Source organism: Mesocricetus auratus, unplaced genomic scaffold (genome assembly GCF_017639785.1).
Source record: "Mesocricetus auratus isolate SY011 unplaced genomic scaffold, BCM_Maur_2.0 Super-Scaffold_100025, whole genome shotgun sequence".
Classification (NCBI taxonomy): Eukaryota; Metazoa; Chordata; class Mammalia; order Rodentia; family Cricetidae; genus Mesocricetus; species Mesocricetus auratus.
Genome location: NW_024429206.1, coordinates 11,694,572 through 11,714,930, shown reverse-complemented (window position 1 = coordinate 11,714,930; position 20,359 = coordinate 11,694,572). Strand labels below are relative to the sequence as shown.

At 53.4% G+C, this 20,359-nt stretch overlaps 1 protein-coding gene across 4 annotated transcripts; it reads right to left on the bottom strand.

Annotated features, from left to right (window-relative positions):
• Nucleotides 1–108: 108 nt before the first annotated feature.
• Nucleotides 109–20,246, bottom strand: Slc8b1 (solute carrier family 8 member B1). Of its 4 annotated transcripts, none has more exons than XM_013119813.3 (17): nucleotides 20,134–20,246; nucleotides 19,694–19,843; nucleotides 18,109–18,331; nucleotides 10,396–10,548; nucleotides 10,263–10,315; nucleotides 9,546–9,603; nucleotides 9,336–9,441; nucleotides 9,083–9,250; nucleotides 8,322–8,429; nucleotides 6,632–6,691; nucleotides 6,358–6,488; nucleotides 5,495–5,636; nucleotides 3,629–3,750; nucleotides 3,232–3,385; nucleotides 2,471–2,551; nucleotides 1,900–1,967; nucleotides 109–1,062 (listed from the first exon to the last, which is right to left on the bottom strand). In XM_013119813.3, exons 3-17 carry the CDS (start codon nucleotides 18,262–18,264, stop codon nucleotides 865–867), a joined length of 1,758 nt encoding a protein of 585 aa, XP_012975267.1. In that variant the 5' UTR covers nucleotides 18,265–18,331; nucleotides 19,694–19,843; nucleotides 20,134–20,246; the 3' UTR covers nucleotides 109–864. The 4 variants fall into 4 exon arrangements, with proteins under 4 accessions (XP_012975267.1, XP_040587500.1, XP_012975268.1 ...); XM_040731566.1 differs by lacking the exon at nucleotides 20,134–20,246 and adding an exon at nucleotides 19,938–20,127; XM_013119814.3 differs by lacking the exon at nucleotides 20,134–20,246 and adding an exon at nucleotides 19,974–20,127.
• Between the last annotated feature and the right edge of the window lie 113 nt (nucleotides 20,247–20,359).

Sequence of the window (20,359 nt, the reverse complement as noted above, 5' to 3'; positions counted from 1 at the left end):
CTTTGACTTCCAACTGGGGGGGGGCACCACTGACCCCACCTTAACTCCACCCAGCCTTCTGGTCATCTGCCCAGGCAACAGACTGAGGAGACCTGTGGGCCTCTCTGGTATGATTAAAATAGCTTGTCTTTTATTTTTTTTATGGGGGGGAGGGAGACCAAAAACCAACAATCAAGTCTCTCAGTTACAGCTGAAAGCAGTCAGGGAGTGAGTGGCATTTTTAAAAGGCTGATCACAGCACTTGCAAGAAGCCCCTGTGGAGGGGTGAACTCCCCCTGGCTCCCCTTGAGGTAGGCACAGGGCCCAGGCTGGCTCCTGTTTTGTAGATTGGGGAGCCAGAATTCCAAACAAAGTTCTAGAAGAGTCTGGATCCATGGTCCAATGTAGCAGCCACTCGTTGGGCAGGGTAGGGCCAGGTGGTTTTGAGCCTCCTGGCTCAGTACCACGTACAACTGTCAGCTTGACCTGTTTCCTTTGACTGTAACACTACATGGGAGGCTGAGAAACCACACACCGGTTCAGCCAACACTGCTGTGGGACTCAGCAGACACTGCAGACTGTGGAAGAGCCCAAAGCCCAGCAGGGACCGGGGCAGACAGGCCGTCCTCCCGAGTGGCCCTGCCATCATTTAAAGTCCCATCTTTTCCACCTGGGGTGGTGCCCAGCAAAGCCAGCCTCCAAATCCCCAGACTAAGGCTGTTGGGTGCCGGCAGTCAGGTCCTTGTGATCCATGGGGAGCTCTGCTCCGGCAGTAAGAGACCACCCTTCCGGGAGCTACACACGGGAACTAGAGGGCCCCCCTCCAGTCCTCCCATCAGGAGGCTAGGGGGATCACCCCTAAACCACCAGGCCAAGCAGCTTCAGTCAGCCCCTCTTCAGGTGAATCACCCCAAATTCCGTGAGTAGGACGACAATGAGGAAGGTGACGTAGAAAAGGAGCAGGCAGAGGCCATATGCTTTGCTGAGTTGGAAACACTGAAGCGGTACGGAGACCAGGGAGAAGACTAGGCTGAGCCCCAGGGCGCTGGCCAGCACCCACACCAGCAGTCCGTCTGGCTCCAGCTGCGGGAAGACAAGAGGTTGTTCAGGTTCCCTGTGAGAGCCCTCTGGGCCATGGCATGGTATTTCCCCCCAAAACACATGTTCTCCTATGCCTCAGTAAAGTCTTGGCATACACAAGAACCAGGCCAGTGAGCTGGAGAGATGGCTCAGCGGTTAAGAGTACTTCCTGTTCTTCCAGAGGACCTGGGTTCAATTCCTAGTACCCACGTGGCAGCTCACAGCTGTCTATAACTCTACCTCTAGGGGACACAACACCCTCAGACATGCATGTATGCTAAATACCAATGCACATGAAAATAAATAAATCATTTAAAAAAAGAAAGAACTAACGAACCCAGGCCAGCCTATGTCCTCCCTGAGAGCTGGGCAATGGTGGCCCACACCTTTAATCCCAGCACTTAGGGAGCAGAGGCAGATGAATTTCTGTGAGTTCAAGGCCAGCCTGGTCTACAGACCAAGTTCCAGGACAGCCAGGGCTACACAGAAAAACCGTCTCAAAAAAAACCAAAAATAACAACAAAGAGTCCTCCCTTTAGGTGATGGGCCCCACCTTCCAGGGCACATCCCTTCTCCCAGCTCCTCCCCGTGGGCGGTATTGGGGTCTGACTTCCAGCTTTGGTCCTTACCCCATGCATGCTTATCCAGAAAGTGGGGTATGTCATCACTCTAATTCACTGGGAAAGCTCAACGGAGCCAAAGCCTCAGGCCACCTACCCATTCCATGCAAGCTGCATCTTAGTTACCTTGTCTGCTTGCAGGGAAACTCCAACCCTTATGCAAAATATTTTTAAGATATTCTGCAATCACACTAGCCGTCCCTCAAGATGGCTGGCTCACCTTCACCTCTGCGGCGTGGTTCCGGGCAATCTGCAGCAAGCAACCCAGCCCCACACCCACCAGGATATCTGTAGCCAGTTCAGGAAGCTTTGCTGGAGCCCACAGCCCAACCTTGCAGCCCTCCCTCACAGCTGCTCAACCTCAGCCCTGGGCTCAGAGGCCTCCTCAGCACACGGCCTTCTTGACTGTCTACACCCAGGGCCCCTGATGCTAATGCCTCTAATAAAATGGGTGTGAAGAGTCTATTTTGCATTCGGCCCGTGAGAGCGAAATGGGGTGTCAGAAATGCTGGGTACCTGTGAGCACTTGGCAGATGGGGAAACTGAGGCTAAGTGACCACACCCTCATGCCTTAAAGTAAGAGGCTGAGATGGAGCCAAGACCATCCCTGTAGATCTTTTCAGGTTCACTCCTTTCTACTAACCTGAGGCTGGAATTGCAATTCCCCATCAACAAATGCGGAGGAGAAGCTATAAGTCCCTGGCCAGTCCCAAGGGTGGCGCTCAGAGCCCACCTGTGACTCTCAGAGCTGGGACACCACACCGGGGCTCAGAGAAGCCCACAAAGGATACTGAAAATGATGCCACCAAAACAGGCGGAGAATGCCATCCGAGGGTAGCCCTGGCGGGCCAGGGTGAAATCTGAGAAAGCATCTGCAGAGAGAGAGAGAGACAGAGAGAGAGAGTAGGCTATGAGGGCCAGGCTCCTGTTTACATAGCTAGTCAGTCAACAAACACCAATAGAGGTCCTCTGGGGACTCAGCATTCTCTAAGACACCCTTCCCTCTAATTCCGCATACCCCACTTTCTCACTGGGAGCAACCTTAGGGGTACAGCACTACACCCCACCGTATCCCACGGCACCTTTGTGTGCTTTCGGTGAGATACTCAAAGGCCTGGGCTAAAGGACAGCTGGGTTCTGGACTTCCAGCTCCATGCTAGACTGTCCCTGTTCAGTGGGTGACCTGGTCAATGTCACCAAGCTGCTGTGGCTAAACAAATGCTATAGGTACGTATGTGTGACAGCACGTGTACAACACCCCCCACATACGCATTAAACCTGGTTGGCTGTAATGGGTTTCATGTCCTGCCTGAACTCCTGTGGAGTGTTTCTGCATCAAACTAGGAAGGCCTTTGTAGAATATTCCAGCCCAGTGGCAGCTTAGTGACCCCTCTACACACACACACACACACACACACACACACACACACACACACACACACACACACACACACGGGCAACCCACTGGGGCAGAGAACACACACCCTGGATGTCTTCTCAAGGTATAACTGTGGCCAGGGAAAGGAAGAGCCACCCCACAGCCCCAAGTCACCTCCAATGCTGTTCCCCCAGGCCAGGAGGGTGAGCCCTAGTACAGTGTTGCTCAGACGGAAGACCACGCCCAGGGACCGTAAGATGTTCACCACCTCGGTGGCAGCTGCATTGATCCACAAGGCACTGGTCAGGAAGCCCAGGAAGGCGAAGAGCTGTGGAGGGAATGGGGATCCAGATAGGACCCCAGCCGGTACCCACAACCCAGGCTGGGGTGTGACCCATTGGCGGAGTGCTTGCCTGACAGTATTCAAGACTTACCTATGAGCTTGCATACACATGATGTGCATATACACACACGCCTGAACAGGCAAATAGCTTTAGGGTAGACATTACCGCTCACCAAGCCACCCCCAGGAACACACCCAGGCTGCCCAGTGGAGGCCTCCAATCCTTACCCAGTGAAGTCTAGGGGGCTCTCTGTTAGATGTAGCAAAGAAGGTCACTGAGGCCAGAGCTGTGCCCGCGATCACCACCACAGCCCAGACGGGGAGGAGGCCGCCAATCTCATAGATACCATCTATGAGACAAGAAAGGCAGCTGGGATCCCCCAGCCTTGGCTCCCACTTCCTCCCACCACTCCCCACAGTGATACAGCCTTGGAGTAAGTTCAGAAGTTCAAGGCCAGCCTCAGTTACACAGAGAGTAGCCTGGGCTACAAGAGACGCTGTCTCAAATGCCAGAAAGGAGGTGGGCAGCATGCTGAGGGGGCAGCTGGGCCGAGAGACAGTGTGCCTAGCATGCATGAGGCCTGGGTTCCTCCGCAGCATCATATAAACCAGACATGTTGGTGGACGCCAGTTAGCTTAGCACTCGCACTGGGGAAATGGAGGCAGAAAATTCCAGAGTGTATGGTAGCCCTCCTCTACATGGCAATACATACTGAGACTATCTAAAATAAAAAAGTGAGGGCCGGGGCTATAGCATAGGCATGTTTACACTTAGCTGTGTGAAGCCCTGGGTTCCATCCTAGAGAAAGCCCCTGTGGCTGGGAAGTAAACTTCAGGCTTGCCCTGGTGGGAAGCAGGGCCACAGCTCCCTCAGGGACAAGACTGTAAGGGACCAGGCTCCCAGGAATCCTTGATTTCCCTTCCTAACCACTGCCACCCCCATCCTTCCATAATCTGGGCCCACATTCACACAACATAGTTCTGGTTTCACCCTGGCACGAAAATCGCACGGTGATCACCAATGCCTTTGCCTCAGACTCCCAACTTACCAACCTTGGGTTGAGGGGAGGTGCCGGAAGACAGAGATATGAGCAGTGTGAGTTTCCCACCTCAAAAAAACAAAAAACAAAACAAACAAACAAAAAAAAAAAACAGGAATAGGACTAGAAAGCGCCTGGCGAGTCTTTGTGTTCCTCAGCTACAAGGCAGAAATGAAGCTGCCATTCTGGGGCCAGTGGGGAAAAGCCAGTGTGGTGGGGCGGCACGTCACTCTGAGGGCAGGGCCAGGCTCAAAGGACCACAGAAGCTGAGAGTCACCCTCTGGGCCCTGGCATGGGTTCCTTCTGGCCCAGATCTCAAGATGGTAAAGCTGAAATATGATGTGAAATTTCTCATTCTGTAACTTTTTAATTTTAATTAAGATTTATTTATTATGTATACGGTGTTCTGTATGCCTGCAGGTCAGAAGAGGGGACCAGATCTCATTATAGATGGTTGTGAGCCACCATGTGGTTGCTGGGAGTTGAACTCAGGACCTCTGGAAGAGCAGTCAGTGCTCGTAACCTCCCAGCCATCTCCAGCCCTAATTCTTTTTTTAAAGACAGTGTCTTACTGTATAGTCCTAGCTGTCCTGAAACTTGCTCTGTAGACCAGGCTGGTCTCAAACTCAGAAATTCACCTGCCTCTACCTCCCGAGTGCTGGGATTAAAGGTGCACATCACTACCGCCCAGCATTCTCTCTCTCTTTTTTTTTAGTAGTAGTATAGTATTGGACATGAAACCCAGCACCTCAGCTGCTAGCCAAGTGTTCTGTCTCTGAGCCCTGCCCATTCCTCAGCCCTCCTGACTTTGATAGAGACAAGACAGGCAGAGGGTTAGATGCGGCCCATTCTAGGACCACTTGTTTACAGCTCCCCCTGCAGGCCGCACTGGACCACTGACAGGAAAGTTCTTGTTGGATAGGCATGCCCTGGAGTCTAGTCTAAAGAGGCTCTGGGGGAGGAGGAGGAGGAGGCAGGAGGAGGAGGAGGGGAGGAGGAGGCAGGAGGAGGAGGGGGAGGAGGAGGAGGCAGGCAGTGGGGAAGGGGTACTCACAGACCCCCGACTGCAGGGTCAGGACCAGGACCAGGGGGCTGATGACCAGCTGCAGACAGTTGAGTGGCCGCTTCCAATTCCGATCATCCTTGTCGGGATCCACGACGGGTACTGTCAGCAGCAGCAAGAACTCCACAGGCAACTGGAGGTGTGGGACGGTGTCACGGGGAGTGGGAGGCATCAGCTGGAGAGGGGGTGCGGCAGAAGCTCCCCCATGCTGGAGTGCTCTGTGCTCCACGCCCTCATGCATGCTGGCCCCAATCCCTGGTTCCATCTCTTCCTCAGTGCCAATATTAGAGGCGTGCCCCCCACACCTCACTTATGTAATGTGGGGATCGACCCCAGCGATCCACCAACGAGCTGCTTTCCCTGCCCCACAATCCTATTTTACACTGAAGGAACCAGGCTCAGATGACGTCATAGACACAGGGATACAAACGTAGTTCATTCTTTATTCCTGAGACTAACAAGGCCTAAAGTCTACCCAGGCCTCTGGTGTGTTTCCCTGTCCCTGCCAGATACTTTGTCCTCTTCCATAGAGGGTAGAGAGCCCTGGTTCAGGTCACCAGTCATGCCTGAGGACTCAGTCTCCCCACTACATCCCAGGCTGGCCATCAAAGGGCATTTCAGTGGGCTCCAGCTGAAAGATCATAATGGCCGGGGATGGTGGCACACGCCTTTAGCCTCAACACTCAGGAGGCAGAGGCAGGTGGATCTCTGTGAGTTCAAGGTCAGCTTGGTCTACATAGCTAGTGGCAGGCCAGTCAGGACTACATAGTAAGATTCTGTCTCAAAAAACAAAGTAATCCCACACCGTGTTACAGTCACAAGGCCAGGAGCCTGGATCCTGAGACCCCTCTTACCTTGGCCACCTTCAGGAGCCTACAGGACATCGACTGAGTCCTCCACTTCCTGTAGTCCAAGGGATTCAGGGCTTGGATCAGAATCTGGCCAGTGGTCTCCTGACCCAGCAACAGAGGCCGGTATTCATCTCCTGTGTATAGCAGGTGGGGCAGGTGTGACTGTGCTTGACTCATTCAGGGAGGCCTACTCTCCTGCCCTCCCAGAGGGTCCCTGAACCAAGCTCCAGTGTTCCCTGGTGTCCTTAACCCCATGGGCCCAGGGCCTGGGCCTCACCATAGTCATAGCTGTTGGTGTTAGAAGACACCCGGTCCTCTTCTGAATCAGACAGTGTCTCTGTAGGAAACAGGAGCAAGGAGGGCGTGGTTAACAGGCCTGTGATATCCCAGAACCATGCTGTGGGGGAGAGGGATCACCTCTGGGACAGGGTGGAATTAATATTCAAATGCCCAGGCCTTCCCTCCCTCCTTCTTCATACCCCTCTTTCCTTGGCAGGGTCCTCACATGGCCCAGGCTGACCCTGAATGTCTTCCAACTATCATCACTGGGATAACAGGCACGCATCACCATGCCTGCCTTACCCGGTGCGGGCGATAGAACCCAGGACCCTGTGCATGCCAGACATACATTCTGCCTGAGCCCTTCACTTTAGCTTTCTCAGCAATGGCTACACACACTCCAAAATCCCCACCCTGTGAGAACACAACTCGCAGAACATCCTCAAACATCAGGCAATGGCCATGCGTCGTTCATTACCCAACAGGTGGGTGAGTGGCTGGTGGCTACACTGGCTTTCCCAGGCTAGCTTAGGACCTTAGAAAATTATTACATTTGTCAGGTAGTAGTGGCACATGCCTTTAATCCCAACATTTGGGAGGCTCTTTTTGCCTCTCTGTGACCTGGGCTTCTCCCAGAATTACTGTCCTTTCCCATCCCAACCTGCCCAGCTTCAGTGTATCTACAGTAGCGGGACAGGCTCTGAATTCTAACAGCTTGCTTAGCAGAGAGGGGGATATCCCGGCAGCCTTCCTGTAGGAGGGCCCTTAGGCCCTCTATGCCAGAACGAGACAGTGCTGCCTCCTGCAGGCTTGAAGCCACACAGATAGGCTTTATGCAGGCTGGCAACAGAATGGCTTGCAGGTTCCCAGGGATAGCCTTTGGAGTCTGGGTCTACCATCTGTCTGGTGTTGGGGTACTGGTTGATGGGATGAGGAAGGGCGGAGTCAGAGGAGTCACCAGCCAGCCAGATAATAAGTCAGACACACAAATGGGATAGAGGTGGCACATGTCTTTAGTCTCAGCACTCCGGAGGCAGAGGTAGATGGATCTCTGAGTTCCAGGCCAGCCTGATTTACAGAGTGAGTTCTAGGAAAGGCTTCAAAGCTACAGAGAAACCCTGTCTGGAAAAACTACCTCCCCACCACCAAAATGGGATAGAGGTAAAAGCCACAAGCCCCGAGGCAGCACATAGATTAATAGAAATGGGGTAAGTTGTAAGAGCTAGTTAGTAATAAGCCTGAGCTATTGGCTGAGCATTTATAAGTAATCTTAAATATCTGTGTTGCTTATTTGGGAGCAGGCAGTCAGAACAGGAAAACTCCGCCTGTGTATTTTGTATGCGTGGTGAACATGTCTGCGTATACTAGGGAGGTGCACTTGTGTGCATATGTATACCTGTGCTCTGCACATGTGCCTACAGGGTTCATCTGGATTCTTCCTGAGGGCAGAGGCACACTCAATGTGTACTAACATGACCAACTGTGATAATGCTGTGGAAACCTGTGATCCTGGGCGAGAGGGTTCTGAGGCTTGCCCACAAAAACCAGGGGATAGACATGGCCTGGGCAGGGTGGGAACTGCATGGAGAGGAGATGGCCGGGCAAGAGACAGACTGGCCTCGGGGAATGTGAGGTAGCAGAGGACAGAGGTGGCCGGCCCCTTCTGTCCCCTTGTGGAGGTTCCTTACCTGGTGTCTCAGGCATGGAGTGGACCAGAGAGCTGCTACGCTGCCGTTGGTAGACCCAAGTGCAGAGGATGACTGTGATCACGTAGAACACATAGAGGCCCAGGTAACCTGCGGGCAGAGGTACAGACATCATCAGCTGGCGTCCGGGCGGCAGGTGCCTGCCTAACCCGGTCCTGGTGGGTGATCTCCATACTTGCCATTCTAAGCTCACCTTTCCCATCTGCCTGGAAACCCCTCCATCGGAGGAGGAAGCGCAGGTGGACAGTAACCTGTAAGCGCCCCCATCTCCCCTGCCAGTGGGTTACTCAAGTGAAGGAAGTCAGAGTAACAGGCAAGTCTGGGATGTGGTCCCCGACAGCCTCCCGCTGGGCTAACCTGTGTCTGGCCTCTTACCCTCCACGACTAGAATGAGTTTTGTGTGGCTCCAGCTCGAGACCCTTGCCAGGTTCCCATCTACCCCTCCTCCCGCCAGGGAAATAAGTAGTATCAGCCCCCTCCATGGTGGCTTGTGTCCCTTCCTAGCTTCCCTGACCCTCATATTGGTCTCTCTTAATCAGAATCCACTGTGTTCGCTGTGAGGCCCCTGGGGTGACTTCACATCGGAAAGTGTCTGGGTCCCACCCTCCCTTTGTTTATTATTTGCTGGCTTGAGTAGAGTTTGTCAAATCAACCTCTCTGTCCACAGACACTTCCAGAGACTCGGTCCTGGAATCATCATCATCTCTCCCCTCCCCCGCCCCTCCCCCCGCCCCACTGCTCACCCAGTGCCCACGCCAGCGTGACCCTGCCGAGATAGAGTGCAGTGAAGGTTAGGAATACAGCCGCCATATAGAAAGCGATGTCCCTGAGGAAGGGCCTGGAGGCAGCCATGAAGGGATTCAGGATGGTGATGCCTCCGGCCACCACAGTGGTGACCAGCACCCCTGCACCTAGAAGACAGCAGAGCAGTCCCCTCAGAAGCAGACACTCTGGGTGACCCCCAATACTTCCATATACCAACAGAACTGTGCTCACCGAACAGAGCTCCGATGGCCAGGCCAGCAGTGCGTGGGTCTGAGAAAGCCACCAGGGCGCTGAAGATATCTGGGGCTCCGTTCCCGAAGGCCAAGAAGGTGACACCATGGGGGAGTATGTCAAGGGGGCTCCATGTAGACCACAGCCGCCACCCCGTGCCCCGGCCTCCCTTAGCCACCCTTTCCAACAGGGAGCTTGATCAAAGGATACTGCCACGTTGTGGGAGAGCCTGAGATTGGTGGAGATGGCTGATAAGTTAGGGCAGAAGCTGGAAGAGGAGGAGCCAACAGTCAGGGTCTGCAGGGAGGGGACTCGGCCAGTAAAACGCTGGCCTTGTAAGCATGGGGACCTGAGTTCAATCCCTGGTCCCGTGTGAAAAAGCTGGGCATCATGACATGTCTGTAATCCCTAGTGCTGTGGAAGCAAGGGTTCACTGGCCAGCCAGTCTAATACAATCAATGAGAGGCCTTGTCTCAAAAAACAAACAAACAAACAAACAAACAAAAAAACCCAGAATTCTAACCAGGCGGGGTGGCACACACCTTTAATCCCAGCACTTGGGGGCAGAGGCAGGAAGATCTCAGTGAATCTGAGGCCAGCCTGCTCTACAAAGTAAATTCCAGGACAGCCAGGGCTGTTACACAGAAACCCTGTCTTTAAAACCCCCTACCCCTGCCAAAAAAAAAAAAAAAAAAAAAAACAGAATTTTTGGCATTCTCAAGACCAGCATCTAAGACTGGCCTCCGGTCTCTGTAAGCATGTGCACACCCATGGATGAGGACTCGCTGCCATGAAAGGCTAACAGTGAGCATGCTCGCAGTGACTGGCCCCTGCCCCGTCCATCCCCCAAACCAGGTCCCTGGCTCTCAGCTCTCAGGATTGCCTTTTCCCATCTGTAACCTGGACACGAGCCAAGGCCACACTCACAACTTAGCTGCGGTGACTCCCAGGATCAGGAAGAGGTAAAGTAGCCAGAAAACCTGGTGGGAACCAGAAAGGGAGACAGTTACTTCCCACCGGAGCCAGCTGCCCATACCGGGTCCCCAGGGCACAGACTCACATAGAGGGTGATGGCCAGAGGGAGGAGGTTGGGGGGAAAGTGGCAGAAGATGCCCTCGAGGTAGTCCAGGTATCCCCCCTCGCTGTGGCAGTCGGGATTCATCCTGACAAAGTCGCAGCGGTCAGAAGTGTTCAGGCCACACACGGCACGGCACTGCAAAGAGGAAAGGCAGGGGACGTGGGTGACACAGCCACCAAGGGAGAGACCAAACTGGACCCATCTAAGCAGCTGAACATGACCTCCCTTCAGCCTGTCCCTAAGCCCCAAAGGTATCCACTGGGTGGTTTTCTTTAATAAATAAATTAATTAATTAGTTAATTAATTAATTAATAGACGTGTATGCCAGCAAGATGTCTCCGTAGGTGACAGTGCTTGCTGAAACCCAAGCCAATAACCTGAATCTGACCACCAGGCCCCATGCGGTAGAAATGACTCCTCTGACCTCCACACTCATACACATGAAATACACAGACAGACAAATATAATAAATTCATCTAGCACAGCAATTCACAAATACGCATTTGTTTCATGATAAAATAATAAGGACTAGAGAGATGGCTCAGTGACTGAGAGCATTCACCGCTCTTGCGGGACTTGGGTTAGGTTTTCAGCACCTACACGGCTAGTCCATGTGACTGGCCTGCTAGGGCACCTGCGCCCATGTGTACAGACCCACACAATTAAAAATAACAGAAACAAGCTGGGTGTTGGTGGCTAATGTCCTTATAATCCCAGCACTCGGGAAGCAGAGGCAGGCAGATCTCTGACTTCAAGGCCTGCCTGGTCTACAAAGTGAGTTCCAGGACAGCTAGGGATACACAGAGAAACCCTGCCTCGAAAAACAAAAAAATACACAAATGGATACAAAAATAAATGCTTGCTTAGAAAAGCAATATATAAAAAGACTAAATTTCACCAGGTGTTGGTGGCACATGCCTTTAATCCCAGCACTCGGGAGGTAGAGGCAGGCAGATCTCTGTGAGTTTGAGACCAGCCTGGTCTACCAAGTGAGTTCCAGGACAGGTTCTAAAACAATACAGAGAAACCCTGTCCCGGAAAAAAAAAAAAAGACTAAATCTCCTGTCATAACTGCCAACCACCACACTTTCCTACCAATCCTACCCTCACCAGTTTGAAGCACCTCCTTAAGGAGACTTCCCCTTTTCTGTAAGTTACTGTATACTGTGTATGGTCTACTGCTGGGCTAGTTTTACAGAAACCAGGATATCCTGAATCTCGTTTCTGCAATTTGCTTTATCTATCACTAGTCAACATCACATATGACTAACTAATCAATAAAGATAAAACACGATGAGTAACTTAAGTACACCAGGCAGCGTTGTTGGCAGCTTCAAACAAGTTAAGTACATGGGGTCCTTTGTGACAAGAACAAGGGTCAAGTCCTTGTAAGGAAACTAGACAACATTGAAGGGTCTACATCTACACAGGGCAGAGTCCAAGGGACCAGGACAGACAGACAAGATACTCTGTAGCTGCCCCCCCTTCCTCTTTCTTATTTTATTTTGTTTGTTTTGTTTTGTTTTTTTGTTTTTTTTTTTTTTTTTTTTTTTTTTGGTTTTTCGAGACAGGGTTTCTCTGTGGCTTTGGAGGCTGTCCTGGAACTCACTTTGTAGACCAGGCTGGCCTCGAACTCACAGAGATCCTCCTGCCTCTGCCTCCCGAGTGCTGGGATTAAAGGCGTGCGCCACCAACGCCCGGCTTTGTTTTGTTTTTTGAGACAGGGTTTCTCTGTGTATCTCTGGCTGTCCTGGAACTGGCTCTGTAGACCAGACTGGCTTCGAACTCACAGATATTCTCCTGCCTCTGCTTCCTGAGTGCTGGGATTAAAGAGGGTTTTTCCCCCTTTTTTAAAATTTAAGTTAGAAACAAGCTTGTTTCACATGTCAATCCCAGCACTCTCTCCCTTCCCTCCTCCCCATCCCTCCCCACCAGACCCCCCCAGACCCCCACCCAATCTCCACTCTGATCCCCAGGGAGGGTGAGGCCCTCCATGGTGGATCTCCAAAGTCTGTCATGTCATCCGGGGTAGGGTCTAGGCCCTCCTTCAAAATTCCAGGCTGAGAGAGCATCCTACATTGTGGCATGGGCACTCAAAGTCTGTTTGTATGCTAGGGATAAATACTACCCAAGGCCCCATAGGTTACCTAGGCCTCCTGCTGACACCCACATTCAAACTCCTAGGATACTCTGAGGGCTCCCCCAGGGAGTGGCCCACAGTGAACTTCCTAGCACATGACTCCCAAGCACGTGCCAGAAGGTTTTGTCAGGGAAAAGCCCTGGAAGTGAAAGTGCTGAGTGGCAGCCTAAGGGCTGAGCTGTGGCCTCTAGAAGCAAAAAAGATACAATCTCACAGAGAGAGGTATGCTAGAGAGGTACTCAGGATGCTATTACAGGGACAGAGGAGGACAGGAAGGGACACAGCCAGAGATATCAGGGCTGGTGGCTGCCACTGTGACCCGAGAAACTCCAGCCTAGGGAAGGGATCAGGAGTGGACCACCACCTCACCTCTGTCACCAGTGGGGGATGCTGGGAGAACTTTTAGTGACATCGTCTTATGTAGCACAGGCTGGAATGTGCTGTGTGCTGTGGATAACCTTGGACTTCTGGTCTTCCTGCCTCCACCGTGCGATTCCAGACAAGCACCGCCATGGTTTTATGCAGTGCGGGGGAGGGAAGCCCGGGCCTCATGCATCCTCGATTTCACTGTGTGCAAGCACTCTTATCGCTGGACCGCATCCCCAGCCCAGCTCGTAGTCTGAAAGTGCCCCACTGTGGAGTCGGCCACAATGGGGGCATCACCTTCCTTGGACACAGAAGGCCTGGGAAATGGCTCAGTGGATTTTACTCCACCAGTGAGAAACTGAGGCACGGAGACGGGAAGGGACACCCCCTCCTCCTGCAACCTGCGCAGCCATTGCTAGGCGTGTCTCACCACCTCTGCTTGACGGTGGCCAGCCACAGCCGCAGCACAGTGGCCCTTCTTCTAGTTCAGTCTCTCCCCTCTGCTCCCTCATCCCCATCCTCAGGGTGTGTGTGTGTGTGTGGGAGTGCGGGACAGGGGAACGGACGTGATGCAATGAGAAGACAAGACACATGGAGATGACAGGCACGCGGGGAGACGTACACTCCCAGAAGAATGAGTCAGCGAGCCAAGTCCCCCGAAGGTGGCCTCCTGTCACATGGACTGACTACTCAGCCCCTCCCTCCTCCAGGCCCAACCCTCCCCCGCTCTGCTCATACTCAGTGGCACGGTGAGGGTGGCACCCCTCTGGGTCTGGCCTGGGGACAGCCTACCTTCCCCACAGCCCTGTCACCCTCTTCCCTGAGGCTCCACTTCAGCCCAGGAGAACTCAGAGGACACTGGGCTCAGGGGTCATGCATGGGCAGCCAATTCCATGCCTGGGAGCCACACAGATTACGGAAATGCTAAACCCACAGAGCCACTTGGAATTCTGGGCAGTCACATGCCCTTCTGAAAGACATCCAAATTCTAAAGCAAAAACAACCTCCTGTCCCTGGAACTCACTGGGCCAGACAAGTGACAAACTGCTTGTGATCCGGGGCCACAGTATCTCCCTCTAGCCAGCCTGGCTGTTATGGAAGACACGGAAAGCTGGGCATAAAGAGACCAGAGAGTCAGGAGCCCCTCAGTGTCCAGCTGTGTGACCTCGGCTAAGCGGCTTGCTGTTTCTGGACTCTGGTTTCCTCAAAGTGCTCTGGCCACCGTCACCTTGGTGCTCGGTGCCATTTGTGCGCACATGCTCCTCAGCCCTCCCTCTGCGGCCCCATGGAGGCTGAGGCTCTCAGAGCCCTTCTGACTCCAGGAAGAGACCAATCAAACAATTAGGAAGACCTACTCTCAGTTAGCAATGGTCAGGAAAGTCCTATACTTTGTGATCTGAGATGTCCCCAAACGGCCAGTCCAGGAACCTGAACAGACACAGACAGACAGACCTGCATAAACACAGACAGACAGACACACACACACCACACACACACACGTCACAGACACACTTGGCCATCCTCACTGGCTGTGCTCATTGGAATGGTGGCCCCATGGTGTTCAGGTCCCAAGACTGTGGACGTGGTTGAGGTGAGGGTCTGAAGATGAGGTTCTCTGGGATTGGTTGGTGGCCCTAAGGTCCTCCTGAGGGACTACATAAGAGGGTTGCAGGGGTCAGATGGTGGTGGCCCATGCCTTTAATCCCAACACTGGGGGAGCGGGCAGAGGCAGGCAGATCTCTGAGTTTGAGGTCAGTCTGGTCTACAGAGCAAGTTCAAAAAAAGAGGGTGGCAGAGAGGGTCGGAACCAAGGAAGGTGAAGCGAGTGACCGGGAAGAGGGACACAGGGAAAGGATCTGGGTCCAGCATGGTGCAACTCCTGGAGACCTCGGGAGTGGGACAGCCACAGGAGTCCCAGGAAGCAGCCCCACCCACACCCGGGTCACGGAACCACTGGTTAACCTGTGGCTTGCCGGTTTTGTTGTTGTTACGCTGAGACAGGGTCTCAGGCAGCACAAGCTGGCCCTGAATTCCTGACCCTGAGATCACAGGCACACAACACTACACTTCCAGGAGCTGTGCTGTTTTGTGCTTGCAGCAACCCCACCCCCACCCCCTACAGCAGCCACAGGGGCGGCTAAGCTCGGTGACCTGAGTTCAACCCCCAAACCTGACATGACAGAGAGAAAAGTGACTCTTGTGCATTGAACTCTGACTTCCACAAGCTTGCTGTGACAGAGAGAGAGATAGAGAGACAGAGAGAGAGAGAGAGGGAGGGAGGGAGGGATTTAACAATAAAGAAGGTACTACAAGGGTTTGAAATTCCTTGAATAGCGACATCATGCTGAGTCACCTGACCCAGTGTCCCTCCTCCTTCCCTCTTGCACAGCATCCCAGGCGGCCCCCCCCGCAGTCTGGCAGTTGGTAAAGACATCACCCAGCCCCAGGACCTCTTCACCTGCTGTTCAGGCCTCAGTGAAAACATCACAGCACACCTTTAACCCCAGCCCTGGGAGGCAGAGGCAGATAGATCTCTTGAGTTAAAGGCCAGCCTGGTCTACAGAGTTCCAGGATGGCCAGGGCTACACAAAGAAACCCACTGTGTGTGGGGGGTGGGGTAGGGTGGGGTGGGGTATGCCTTTCCCCGATGGCCTGAGGCTAAGCAGCTAGCTTCTCACCACACCCATAAGTTATTCTGCAGGTTTGTTTCTTGGCCTGTTTCCAGAGCAGTGGATGCCACAGCAGGGGATGGCTCTGTAAGCTCTTGTCTAATTCTTGCACACGGCAGGGGCTCAAAAAACATTAGCTAACGTGCTGGTCGAGGCGGCACTCACATTTTAGTCCCAGTACTCGGGAAGCTGAGGCAGGAACATTATTTTGAGTTTAAGGCCAGCCTGGGCTACCGTGTGTGAGTTCCTGTGTAAAATATAAACAAATGTTTGGTGAACAAATGCAGATTACATGAGAACATACGCCACGGGTAATAGACCTCAGGCTCCTGGCACAGAGCCGTCTCCAGCACAGGAGCCGGTAGAGTCTGCTTTTTGAGACCATGTGCTAAAGAGGAAGGTTTGGTTTGTCATAAGGGAGCCACGGGTCACTTTGCTCACAGCCAGCTTCACATCCTTGACCCTCAGAGTCTTCATCCAGTACCGGGATAAAGCCACACACCACACACACCTTCCAGTGAGTTCGGCACAATGATGGCCAACCAGCACAGTGACTTGGACAAACCACCCAGCACCACAGAATCACCCAGATTCCTACCAGAGAAGTAGCAGCCAATTTTATAGGCCCAGCAACTGCAAACTGCCCACCCATCTGTAAAATGGGTTTAACTGCCCAATTGCCATCTCAGAGGGTGGGGTGCAGACACCCCTACCCTCCCATAAACTTGGTATAGGCGGCGACACTCTCAGTGCAGGTGGTTTGAGTCTGTGATTTCTGACAGAGGAAATACAGGTGGTCAAGGCTTGGCCCTGGGTTCTACCACAGATCCACATAAGGAAACCAGGCAAAAAACAAAAACAAAACAACAACAAAAACACAAGCTGGGCGGTGGTGGCACACGCCTTTAATCCAATCCCAGCACTCAGGAGGCAGAGGCAGGCGGATCTCGGCGAGTTCAAGACCAGCCTGGACTACCAAGTGAGTTCCAGGACAGCCTCCAAAGCCGCAGAGAAACCCTGTCTCGAAAAAACAAAAAAACAAAACAAAACAAAAAAAAGAAACCAGGCATGGGGGGGGGGGTGGAGCACAAGCCTGGAATCCCAGCTCTCAGGAGAAGACAGGAAGATCAGCTCAAAGCTATTCTCCATTTGGTAGTGAGTTTGAAGCTAGCCTGTCTCAAACAGAAAAGAAAGCAGTGGGTACATGGTCCAGTGGTTAGAGCTGCTCATCCCACAAGCATAGGGCCTGGAGTATGGATTCCTAGAAACCAGGTAAATGCTGGGTGGGTTGTGAAACCACCTGTAATTCCAGCCTTAGAAGGAAGAGGAGATTACAACAGAGCAAGCTGGCTAACTGGACTAGCCATATTGGTGAGCTAGTCCTAGCTCAGTGAGCACAAAGAACAAGCCATACCGATGTCAACCTCAGGCCTCCACGTGCTCACGGACATGGATGCTCTCAGGAAAGCTTTGTAAGCAGCACCCACCACGTGTGAACCTCCACGTATGCAGATGTGTGCACACACATAACTTACCACACTACACACATCACACACACACACACACACACACACACACACACACACACACACACACACACACGGCAAAAGGAAAAAGGGAAAGAAAGTGTGGGTCCCAGTTCTCCAGGAGGTGCCTGCCCTACAATCCGCTGTGGCCCCTCCTCCCTGTCCCTGCAGCTGTCCATCTGCCTTTGTCTAGCCCTAGTGCCCATCCCTCACCCCGGAGATCCCTAATCAAATCTTTGTTCAAGTCCTTGGCACTGGGTCACCCTCAGCTGACCAGGCTGGACCCATGGCGACATCCATTCCTCATCCCCGCCTGCTCTCCGCCTGATGCGCCTGCGTGTCCCTCATCCTGAGTCTCTGGCACGTCTCCGATCCCGCCACCATGCTCCCAGTCTCCCAGCCTGGAGGCTGTGGGAACTCTGTCTCCCTGCACTGGTCTCTCCCTGACCACTCTCTCCTCTGGATCCATCCTCCTGACAGCAGCCGGGGAGACTCCTTGAAGGAAGACATAAAATCAGATGTTGACATCCCAGCCTAGGTCCACAAGCCCTTTTGTATTCAGGCCAGTCTTACCTGGACCCACCTGGTTCAGCCCTTCTGGCCTGGCGACTGTTAGGGAACGCACTAAGCTTGAACCTGCCTCAGGGCTTTTACACTTGTTTCCTAGCCTTTCCCCCAGCTCTCTGTGCAAGCGGCTTCCTCCCTTCCTCTAGAGCTTGGCTCCAAGGTGGCATGTTCACAGACCACCAGCCTGGAGTAACCTCGACCACTCGCATCCTCCCCAAGCACGCAGTGTGGCTGTTTACATAGCTCACCGCTCTCTGAAATCTCTGGCTTCATCTGTCTCACTCACAGTCAGCTCCTTCAGGAGCTCCTGGGTATCCCAGGGTCCGGTCCCATCAGTGCTGACACATAGCAAATGTGTCATGATTAGCTGGCAAGACGACAGAGACACTCCACCCAATCCACCTTCCTGCCCTGCCCGGGTACTCACATCCGCCATGGCAGTCCGGTTGACACCTTGTGCTGAAAACTCTATGTGCTCATGGGCCTTCATGGATGGGTCTCTGGCGCCAGATGCCGTCTCCATTATCAGAGGCAAATAGAGGAGGCCATGCGCCCAGCGAAGATCCAGCCATCTGCCTGCCATCAGCCCCTTGGGGCCAGACCAGCGCCCTCTGCTTGCTTCAGTTGCAAAGGGCTGGTCACTCCAGTGCCTGCAGGGTGGGGTGAGAGGAGGGGGAGGGGATGCTGTCTCTGCAGGCACCAGGGGAGGAGCCCAGAGACCTCTCCTCATCAAAGCCAAGTCCCTCTCCTCAATATAGAGCCCCCATTCCCAAGGGAGATTCCTTAGTCCTCCCTGGGCTTCCATATATGCCTCTTGTTTTGGAGTGACCCCGCCCCCAGGGCGTCTCCCTGAGACCTGCCCTTTACCAGGAGAGCAGGCCTGGAAGAGGCCTAGGGAGCCAGCCAGACAGCTGAATGAGATCAGTGTGGGAAGTAGCCAATCCTAAGAACAAGGAACTCAGACTTTTGTTTTTCCTTTTTGGGTGGGGCATGAGGATGGACCCTAGGGTCTTACCAATATAGGCAAGCACTGTAGCACTGGGCTATAATCTCCAGCCTTGTTGATTCCCCACCCCCACCCCAGACAGGCTAGCCTGAAATTTAGTATGTAGCCCAGGCTGCCCTTAAGCTAGTGACAATCCTCTTGCTTCTGGCTTGGAAGCACTGTGCTTCCTACACTTTATCTCCCTCTCCTACTCTTTATTTTGAGGGAGGATCTCCTAAATTTGCCAGGCTGATCTTAGACTCATGTTTCTCTTGCCTCAGCCTCCTCAGTAGCTGAGATTTCAAAATGTACCAGCCACTGGATTCCAGCCTAAAAAAAAAAAAACCCAAAACCCATACTTCTGAGGTGGCCTTGGTTGTGGCCACCAAGACCTAGAGAGGTCAGCGCCTCACACCTCACAACCTCCTTTGATGTCGTGCAATGCGCCCAGCACATTACACCATCATTTGATCCCTACATGGGGAAACTGAGGCAGGGTGAAGTGACAACACTTTCATTCCTCACAGTCAGCAGAAGTGCCACACCACAGTGGCCTCTCTGAGTGCTCGGAGGACTGCGGATAGAAGTTCAGCGGGTTACCCAGCGTCATGTGGCAAGGAAGAAAGCCACAAAGCCAACAGTCCTCGGATGGGGAAATTGAGGCCCGGAGAGAAGTGAGTTGCTCAAAGCCACCCAAACTGCCTGGGACCAGTCACAGATGAGTTGGGAGGGGCTGCAGCATAATCCACTTCCCTCCAGCCAGGGGAAACGGGCTTCATTTTCCTCTCCAAACAGAAACTGGCTCCAAGTCTTAGGCAAGCTGCCTCGCATGTTTTGTCCATTTTATTTTTGCAATCGGGGAGGCAAAGGCCATCAAGTTTTTTGTTTTGTTTTGCTTTTGAGGGGGTGTGATTCTTTGCACAAGCATTCCTCAATCCCCCCCCAGCGACGAGGCAGGACAGAAAGAGACCCCTAGCCTCCCCCCACCCCCGAGAAGCGGAAGGGATCCCAGATCTTGCTTCCTCACCTGTTGCCAGAGAGTCTCGTCCCTCCTAGTTCTAGCTACTCCACTTGGCACGGATACGGAGTGGAAAAACACACGGCCTTCCAGTTCAGTCTGCGGTTTCTATGTGGGCAGCCTGGGTGATGTCTGGGCATACGGCCTCGGAGTCTGCATCTGTGAAATGGACACGAGCGTTGACCCAGGGCGCAGGCAAATACCCGTGTCCCCAACACAAGTCTCCACTCCACTGTCCGCCAATTTCTTTTACTCATTTCCAAATTGAACGCCTCCAGCATGCCGGCACCTGTGTGGAACGCTGGTGAGGTGGGAAGACTTGACGAAGATGGACAGGGACAGGAATCGGGCAGCGTTTTTTGGTTTGAGAGGTCCCAGTTGGAACCCGGGTTAAGAAGTTGAAGTTGGGGTAACGGGTGCTCGGGCTGCGAAGCTCGGGCTCTTCTTACCTCGGGCGGGGCCTGGATCCGCAAGCTCCGGGCCGTCTTCCAGCCGGATGGCCCGCGCCACGACCTTCCGCCCCTAGAGCCCCAGCCAGGAGCAGCCAGGCCACGCCCACACAAGCCCCGTCCCGTCTACTTCCCTGCCGGGCCACGCCCCAGTCCCCCCCTTTCCCCGCCTAAGACACGCCCTTTCAGGCTCGTCCCGCCCCAGCTCTTAAAGACACAGGCTCTC